This window comes from Puma concolor, chromosome A1 (genome assembly GCF_028749965.1).
Source record: "Puma concolor isolate L17-30 chromosome A1, mPumCon1.1.hap2, whole genome shotgun sequence".
In the NCBI taxonomy this organism is placed as follows: domain Eukaryota; kingdom Metazoa; phylum Chordata; class Mammalia; order Carnivora; family Felidae; genus Puma; species Puma concolor.
This window is the reverse complement of record NC_141667.1, coordinates 6,100,781-6,110,442: the sequence shown is the minus strand read 5'-3', so window position 1 is coordinate 6,110,442 and position 9,662 is coordinate 6,100,781. Positions and strand designations below refer to the sequence as shown.

The 9,662-nt window shown below is 45.9% G+C and overlaps 1 protein-coding gene across 3 annotated transcripts in view; it reads right to left on the bottom strand.

Annotated features, from left to right (window-relative positions):
- Positions 1-1,758: 1,758 nt before the first annotated feature.
- MTRR (5-methyltetrahydrofolate-homocysteine methyltransferase reductase) overlaps positions 1,759-9,662 on the bottom strand; it is a 31,879-nt gene continuing 23,975 nt past the window's right edge. For 2 of the 3 annotated variants that reach the window (XM_025924414.2, XM_086675850.1), the window contains exons 12-15: positions 6,656-6,774; positions 5,286-5,378; positions 5,018-5,200; positions 1,759-2,352 (exon numbers count right to left, since the gene is read on the bottom strand). In XM_025924414.2, coding sequence (XP_025780199.1) covers positions 2,208-2,352; positions 5,018-5,200; positions 5,286-5,378; positions 6,656-6,774 — 540 coding nt within the window. In that variant the 3' untranslated portion in view covers positions 1,759-2,207. The remainder of the gene's footprint in view (positions 2,353-5,017; positions 5,201-5,285; positions 5,379-6,655; positions 6,775-9,662) is intronic. The other variant, XM_086675855.1, reaches the window with a different exon arrangement.

Sequence of the window (9,662 nt, the reverse complement as noted above, 5' to 3'; positions counted from 1 at the left end):
CTGGATTTGTTTGATAGGTTCTGTCTTTTTAGATTTGTTTAAATATAAATTTGTTATATATGAATAATATAATTCTATATATAATTCTAAATCTATAAAATAATAGATTAAATAGATTTGCTATAAAATATACAAAATAAGACTAGAGAATAATGTAACAAACAGGCATAAAGCTTTATCAAATCTTAACATTATTTATTTTTCAAAATGACCAGGAACCTTTGACAGGTAGATTTGTTTTATAAATGCCAATCTCTTGAATAAAAAACCAGTGGGGGCGCCTGGGTGGCGCAGTCGGTTAAGCGTCCGACTTCAGCCAGGTCACGATCTCGCGGTCCGTGAGTTTGAGCCCCGCGTCGGGCTCTGGGCTGATGGCTCAGAGCCTGGAGCCTGTTTCCGATTCTGTGTCTCCCTCTCTCTCTGCCCCTCCCCCATTCATGCTCTGTCTCTCTCTATCCCAAAAATAAATAAACGTTGAAAAAAAAAAATTAAAAAAAAAAAAAAAAAACCAGTGAACACCAGAGCCTAGAAAAATTAATTGTACCCTTTTACGCTTTTTTTTCTGTACTGACAAATTTTACAAGAATTTGTCACTGGGAGCTGTCGTAGGCTCGTGGGCGGCACCCCAGACGGCGGGTGCCTTACAAACCATTACTTCTCACGGTTCCAGAGGCTAGACGTCCAAGAGGAAGGTGCCGGTGGGGCCTGACTCTGGAGAGAGCCCTCTTCTGGCCGCAGACTGCGGGCTTCGTGTCCCCCCCAGGCAGGAGCCAGGGGGCTCTGGGGGGCCTCCCGTGTCAGGGTACTGATCCCATTCCTGAGGGCTCCACCCTTGTGACCCAAGTGCCTCCTAGAGGCCCCACCTCCTACTATCATCACAATGGAAGTTAGCACATGAATGGGGGTGGGGGGATATAAATATCAGACTGTAGTAGAAATTTTTAGAACACAAGGACACTAATTTAAGTAGGTATTTTAAGCCTAGCACACAATTTGAGTGATAGTATGGGGTTAAAATAATGTAGAAAAACTAAAAAATATGCCAAAAGGAGCAGAGGAGACGAACCGGGGGGGGGTGGGGGGGGGTGGGGGGAGGGGGGATGGAGGTGTAGTTTTACTAAAATATGTACTTGCTCGCATCTGTAAACTATGCAAATTTCCCTAAATTCTGGAACTATGATATTAAGAAGCAATTGTGGCAAGTCATATAAAATAGAATTTTAAAATATAGGTCACATTTTTAAAGTCATTTAAAAAAATCTCTGTAAGCATTACCTTAGTATTTTTTTATCAGAAATATAGTCTTGGCAATAAATAATCATTTGACAAGGTTATACAGATCTTCCTTAACTTACAGTGAGGTTACAGCCCAACAAATCCATTCTAAGTTGAAAACCTCGTAAGTCGAAAAGCATTTAATCCGCCTAAGCTACCGAACGTCACCGCTCAGCCCGGCCTACCTCACGGACGTGAGCCCTGAAGGTGCAGCTTAGTGCCAACCACCTCGATTTACCGAGCACTGCACCGAAAGAGACAAAACGTTTGCGCGGGTACAGACGGCGGCCGGGCCTGGGGACTCCGCCACGTCCCGCGAACCGGAGAGCGAGACATCACTCGTCCCCGACCCGGGGAAAGAGCAAAACTCGAACTATCGAGTACACTTTCTACCGGATGCGAGCCGCTCTCACCCACCGTAAGGTCAAAACGTCGGACGTCAGGGACTGTCTGTGTCCATAAGTAATCACACACCACACACGGTTCATTTTAGTACATGAATATTCTTTACGGTAGAGTTCACGTAAGAATAAATTATTTTCACCTTGTTTATAAAAACTGCCAAATTAAGTCCATGAGCTGTAACTATCACCCGCTCGGCTCTAGGGCCCACGCCCTGTCCTGGGAAGCCTCGTCGCGTACAGACAGACGCCCTGTGAGCGGACGGAGGGACCTGTGACGTTCCCCAGAACGCGGTGGCCGGCCCGGGAGGCGCCAGTGTAGGGGCTGAAGCGCGGTGTGCTGAGTGGCAGGGGAATTTACGGAAAACCAAGCCGGAAGTCTGCTGTAAGGGGAAGTGATCCACTCCTGCCTCACCTCCTCCAAGAAACCTTTTTTAATTTAGTTTTAAAAATTCAAAGTCTCAGTTTCAGTGAAATTGTCTTTTAGCGCTTTCAGCCAAAAAAGCACAACTCTTTTCTTTTCCTTTGATTTTATGACCAAATATCCTGAAGGTACCGTTTTTCTTCTTTTAAAGTAGCCAATGTTTTCATTGCCTCCAGTTTCTCAACTCCAGTCTCTTTGCTTATTATCTCCACAAGGGTATCATTGACATCTTTGGCCATATTCTTTGCATCTCTAGAAAAAGGAATAATAGCGTCAGTGTTTAGGAAACAAGAACTTTCACCGAAGCCTCCGTAATTCACACATCTAATCCCACGGACTCCACCGTCACCCACCCTGGTCCTCCCTCTGTCTCTCTGGGAAGCGACCCAACAGGTGCCCCAGCCTGTCAGCTTTCAGGCCTTCACCAGTGACCCATCCAAACCCCAGAGCTGATCACTGCCAGCTGGAAACCCTCAAAGGCGCCCCTGCTCCAGGAGCAGCGAAGTCCAAGGTCTCAGGACCCCATAAACCTAGCTCTGCTCATGGCCTTCATCCCCCCACTTCATTCTCCGGGCACACAGCGGAACTTGCATTCCCAAGGGCAACCAGGTTTCCACCTACAAGCCTTCCTATGGACACGCACATGCCTGTGCACACGCGCGCGTGCACACACACACACACACACACACACACACAAATATTAACAGACACATTAACTGTGGGCCTGGCTCTAAGTGCTTCGACATGTTTTAGCCTATTCACTTATAGAACAGGTGAGTGACCCTCCTGTGCCCCTGCAGTCCCCTCCAACCACCTGCTGATGTGGCTTTCCCAGCAGGGAGTAAGCTGTTTGGGGGCAGGGAATGTACTGCACTTATCACTCCACATCTGAACCGTGCCAGACAGGATGCTGGTGGCACCTGGGTGGCTCAGTCAGTTAAGCGTCTGAGTCTTGATTTTGGCTCAGGTCATGATGTTGCAGCTCACGGGATCGAGCCTCATGTTGGCTTCTGTGCTGACGGCATAGGGGCTACTTGGGATTCTCTTTCTCCCTCCCTCCCTCCCTATTTGCCCTCCCCCGCTCGCTCACGCACCTGCACACATGTGCTCTTAAAAACAAACAAGTTAAAAAAAAACAAAGTGTCAGGCAGGACTCCAAGATGTCAGGAACAGAACCTGTCCTGCCCCTGCGGTAACACTTCTTGAGAAAGGCGTCTCCAGGGGCCACCTCGACTTGGTCGTGCTCCACCCTCCACCACTGCACCGGAGGTTTCATCCCCACAGCCCTTCCCCATGGTGCCTGTGGCTGCCAGCTGCCATGCCTCCTGGTCTCCACTGTCCTCTTGACTGTCAGCAGCACAAGGCTCCCGGCTTGGGACAGTGGTCCCTGGGCTGAGGGACAAGATCACTCCTGCTGAGGGGCTGGTCTGCATGAGGGCACCATGGGGTCTCGTCCTGAGCCCCGACCACAGACCACCATGATGCACATTATCAACTCCACTGCACAGATGGGAAAGTGAGGCACCAGTAATGAGTAAAGAACTATTCCTGAGTTAACATTTTAAGACTCTGGACATGTAAGATAGCCCCCAAGTTCTCAATTATCAGTTATCGGTAGACTTGTGCAACTGACTTTGCCTCTAGTAGTTCGAGCTGCATCTAAAACTCCAGCCTATTCCTCATCATTGACAGCTCTACACTCTCTAAAGTGAAGGTCAAATACTTCTCTAAAAGCTAAATGAAAATGTAAACCAACATCATGTCCAGAATCTCTGCCTTTATCAACCAAAAGCAGAGAGTCAAAAATCCATTAATAGGTCACAAAATCAACTCAGCGGTCAAAACCAATTTTTTTTAACAATAAGACAGAATAGACATTATCACAACAGGTCATGAGAAGTCAACAGAAAAAGCTCTGTTTTATAAAACCTCTTTCAATTATATCTATTCCAGATCACTGTACCAGTATTTCTTCTTCGGTATCACAGTTTAAAAACAAAACAAAACAAACAAACAAAAAAACCTGACTTGGTGATTTACAACATGTTTTAAACACCAGGGATGTGGGGGCACCTGGGCGGCTCAGTCGGTTAAGCATCCAACTTCAGCTCAGGTCATGATCTCACGGTTCGTGGGTTGGAGCTCCCCGTCGGGCTCTGTGCTGACAGCTCAGAGCCTGGAGCCTGCTTCGGATTCTGTGTCTCCCTCTCTCTCTGCCCCTCCCTGGCTCACACCCTGTCTCTCTCTCTCAAAAATAAATAAAAATTTAAAAATAAATAAATGCCAGGGATGTGTTAGAATTAAAAACAACTACTTCTCACCTCAAAAGTCCTTTCTATTTAGCAGTTTTTTTTAATTCCACTGACAAGTTGGTAAGTTCCCCAAATTTTTATTTTTTATGGCAATTTTGGGATTTCTATAATTGATCTTGCTTCAAAAAGTAAATAAAACTTAACAAAGAAAATTCCTGGCTTAGGTCAACTTTGACATAAATTATGCCTTGAAAAAAAGGATCTTTAGATTCACATTCTCAGAGTAAAAAACCAGAGTTTTCCTTAGTTAGGTCAGCTGCACATGTCACATATTCTTGGATACAACAAAATCAGTCCTGAGACTGCAAGTTCAATGATTAACGTCTTAATACCAAACAGAACTTCTAGAGGCTAAAACATGTATTCAATATGGCACACGGCATTCTGAAAAGCAAGGATGAATTTTCACTTCTATTTCTCGGATAATCACAACATCTTGGCTGCTAAATGTATGTTAAAATCATTTTAGAACTTCTATTCCTATTCCTGTACTTAGGAATCAAATCAGTCATCCCTACCCACCTAGGTTAACAGTCCCTGGTTCACTTAATAAGTATCATCAACTGTCTTCGCCGACCCGGCCCCTGAGCCTGACGGCCACTCACCCACACACGTAAATGTAGCCGCTCTCCTGAAGAAGGACCCTGGCCACCTGCTTGCTGTGAAGCCACATGTTGTCTTGCACATACTTCACTGGGGCTTCCTCCTCCCCGACAGGAGCATCTCTCGAGAAGGAAACCTTCAAGTGAGTTAGGATCCCACGCTTATAGAAGTGTCGGAGCTCTTCTCTGAAATACGGTATATGAGTTACTTGAAAGTTCATCCTTTCAAGCTGAGAAAGCCTGGAATCAGAATACTAGAATTGTGTCGTACCTGAATAAATAATCCCTTTCCTTATGTCGGCAGCCAAAAAACAACCACATTGCTCCGAAGTGTCCCTCTGGATGTTGTTCTTGGAGTTTCTCTCTACGTGAGAAAGAAAGTGGAGATGTTGGACATAAAGAATATGTAAAACTGGGGTGCCTGGGCAGCTCAGCCGGTTAAGCGTCTGACTTCGGCTCAGGTCATGATCTCACGGTTCATGGATCCGAGCCCCGCATCGGGCTCTGTGCTGACAGCTCAGAGCCCGGAGCCTGCTTTGGATTCTGTGTCTCCCTCTCTCTCTGCTCCTCCCCCATTCACATTTTGTCTCTCAAAAATAAACAAGCATTAAAATATATATATATATATATATATGTAAAACCAAGCTATTAGGTCAGGAAATACCCCCAAGAAACCGAGGCAGGGTTTGCAGTCACTGAGTGACCACTGTGCCATGTTCCCAGGGATCCCCGGTCCCTCTAGCAGCCGCTACAACAGGCATTACCTGTGGGCTGCAGGCACCTACGAGCATTTCGTGGGGATCTAGGAGGATGACCCAGAACATCACAGTGTGAAACCTACACTGACTTCTACATTCAATATTGATAGCGACTCTGAATAAAATTAACTCTCAATTAATGGAATGGAAACGTGGCCCCGGGCTTTAAGCAGGAGAACGATCTGCTGAGAACTGTTTCAGAAATGACACAGCGATGAGACGAGCCGGCCACGTCTGCCCTTCCTCTCTGCTTCCTTGAGGAAAAACCGAAAATAAACTAAAAACAACAAAAAGACTCTGTCCACAGGATATTACACCGCTATGTGGAGACCAGCACACAAAAAGAATTGTTCATGATTTCACAGACAGGGAGAGAAGGACAACTTGTTTTACATCAAATAGTTCTATACGGATACGAAGACACATCTATTCAGATCAATCTGCTGAAAATTACTGACGTTTGGGTTTAACTTTGAACCTTTGGTGTAAGCGAATCTCCGTCAGTAGCAGGATTATCTAGTTAAGGGACACATGGGACAGTGTGCACATCATCACAACAGAAAGTGCTGCCTGAAATCTGTCCCCAACTACACGTTATAAACTATGTGCAGCTGGGGGAAAAAAAAGAAAAATAAAGTGCTGCCGTAAAAAGGGAGCTTCTAACACAAAACGAAACCTCTGGGAGACAGCAGATTTACTTTTCCCATGGTGACAAATTATGCTATGCGATCACACATTTGATAATAATTTTTTAAAATAAAAATTTTACAACCCAAGTCCAATATCCAAAAAAGTCACTGCGGAAACAAAAAAGGTGCTCTGTTGTATTTCTAGCCAGTATCACAAGGGATACATTTTCTCACTAGTCAAAGAAAGCACATACCTGTGTTGCAGGAAACCAATGAAGGGCGCTATGCCAGTTCCCGGACCCACCATTATGACGGGGGCGGCGGGGTCACTCGGTAAGTGGAAAAAACTGGTCGTTCGAGGAGAGATGGAGATCTGGAATATTAAACCAATGCTCGTGAGTCCGAAAGAAAACCTAGACAAAGGTACGTAAGCAAGATGATCTTTGCTAGAGAAATTAAACAGCAGCATCAGATCTGACTGAAACCGTGAACATTTCCACCACCAAAAACACAAGCCTGTCTTGCAAAGTTTTACTTTCCGTCGAAATCAAAGGTGCTTTAAAAATGACAGGTATATTTTGAAGGTAGAACACTGAACAGATACAATCACATTCTTGTTCTGGGCCCGTGGATAAGATCTGCTTTCTAGTAGGCAACCCATTATATATATCATGGAGAAATGCACGAAAACCTGAAGACAGGATTCTCTGTGTTCGCACATGAAGGGGCAACGAAGATTAACAAGATGGAGTGAAAGTTTCCAGTGCAAATTAGGCAACTGAAGGAAAAAGCAGAGGGTTGCTCCAAAGATGCTAGAGAATTGTGCTGTATTTGTTAATCTGGGGTCAATGTTATGTGTCTGCAAAAGGGGAAGAATAAATAAGCCGAATACACAGATAAATACAACCTTTTTGCTAAAATTTCAAAAGATGGTTCTTCTAAACTGTGTGCCAGAAATACTTACAAGGAATCAACTTCTAAATATATTTCAGTTCCAGTCTCACTTTGCTCTGCGCAGAAGTTATACCGGGTAATGGGAAACTGCTCTACACATCCATGTGTAATTATAGACGTTTTCTCCTTCAGTGGAAGGAAAATCATACGAGGTTCATCAACTGGATGAACACCGTACTTTTTAAACAAAGAACCAGCAGAGCTGTGAGTGAATGCGTGCTCTCATTCTAGTCATTAATGTACCTTGGCCTTGACTCATTCACGTATCAGTCTCCCTGCCAGTACTCAATAGGACAAGCACTATGGATACAGAAATGAACAAAACAAGATCCCTGTCTCTGAGGACTTACATTTTCGGAACAAGAGACGATAATCAGACATTTGTCCGTAAAATGACTGGTAATAAGACCCATGAGGCAAAACAAAACAGGATACACCGGGTATGACAGGAGTGTGTTGGTGACAGGGACCGCAAGGCAACCAGCATCGGTCCACTCTCGCTGCAGCAGACCCCACACGGCTCACAACACCTCCACACGTCTTTCTGGCTCTCCTGTAAGGCTACGGGTTGGCTATAGCTCTCTGCACCACAGACCCACTTCACCCACTTCCAAGCCCCAGCAGCGTCCCTGACCCGTGGCGTCCCATCCTCCCAGCCGCACCGGCAGGGAGCTCCCACCGGGCCAGGCACGCATCCTGTCTGCTCGCGCCTCATGGCGTGATCTGGCCACACACCGTCGGGAGGGGCGGTCCACGCCTCCCAGGGACAGGGGGCGTCTGTCACAGTTGTCCCATCTACCCGCGCGGGGAGGGTGTGGGGTGGGTCACGTGACCCTTAACAGTCTCTACACTTCCTAATAAGACGTGTGCTAAGCAGCACAGTTGAAATCGTATCCTTTTCCCAGTACTTCTAATGCCTCAACACTGAGGAGCCTACAATAAAAGATCTGTTAAAGCGGAGAAAGGAGCAAGAAAAGGGCGGAAGGGAGGAAAGAATGTGTAAAAGGCACCTGTGCTGAGTGGCTGTGATATGTGTGGCGCACACATGTTCAACTTTCTGGAGATCATCTCTTTTCATAGGATCGTACGACATAGTACGGTCCTGTCGGTATTGTAGTATTTCTTTTCAAAACCGGGGTGCCTGGGTGGCCTAGTCGGTTGAGGATCCGACTTTGGCTCAGGTCATGATCTCTCGGCTCATGAGTTGGAGCCCCGCGTCCGGCTCTGTGCTGACAGCTCAGAGCCCAGAGCCTGCTTCCGATTCTGTGTCTCCCTCTCTCTCTCTGCTCACGCCCTGTCTCTCTCCTTCAAAAATAAACATTAAAAAATATATTTTTAATTAAAAAAAACAAAAAGAAGAACAGTGTGTTAGGTTAATATTTTGTTGATGCGTGAACCCAGGAGTACAGGGCGCAGGGGAGGAGACGGGGTCTCTCTCTCAGACGCCTCCGTCCAGGCAGCAGCCTGGCAAAATACCGCAGTAAAGGGCAAATTCAAGCAGCAGTTTCCCACAAGCCCTCTCAGGTATACACCGAGCCTTACTACCCCCTCAGGGCACGAACTCTTCCACTGCAATAACTTACAACGACCACATCCGTCCTAAGATAAGGCTACAAATGACAGGTACGTTTTTTTTCAATACCACAGAGAAAGACGACTTCATGATAAAGCCTGAAATGTTTTGTTTAATTTCAACCATCCGCGTGGGCGAGCAGGGACTTTAAACTGTTCCTTTTGCCACAGTCTTGAGTGAGATTCTGCCCATGCTGTATCAAAACACGAAGGATGGGCACTAAGTCCAGATGTAAAAGTGTCCACAGTTCAAAAATAGAGTCACATTTTTCTCCCGTGTGTTTAAAAAGCCGTTTTGCCACATTATGCCTTCACATTAACAGCACTAATTCGAATTCTGTACCACATCTGTGACAAAAAGGGAAGAAATAGGATGAAACTCTAGTACCCTAGGGGTGCCTGGGTGGCTCAGTCAGGTGGGCGTCTGACTCCAGCTCAGGTCACGATCTCACAATTCATGGGTTCGAGCCCCACATCAGGCCCTGTGCAGAAAGCGTGGAGCCTGGAGCCTGCTCTGGATTCTGTCTCCCTCTCTCTCTGTCTCTCCCCTCTTTGTGCTCTCTCTCTCAAAAGTAAATAAACATTAAAAAAAATTAAAAAAACAAAAAAAAAAAAAACAACCTCTAGTACCCCAAAACTAAAGGCTATAAAATTAATCTCTGGGTGTCGACTGACTCCAAGTTAAGGACTTATCTGGGACACAGGCTCTGGCCTGCACACCTCAACACCAGCCTT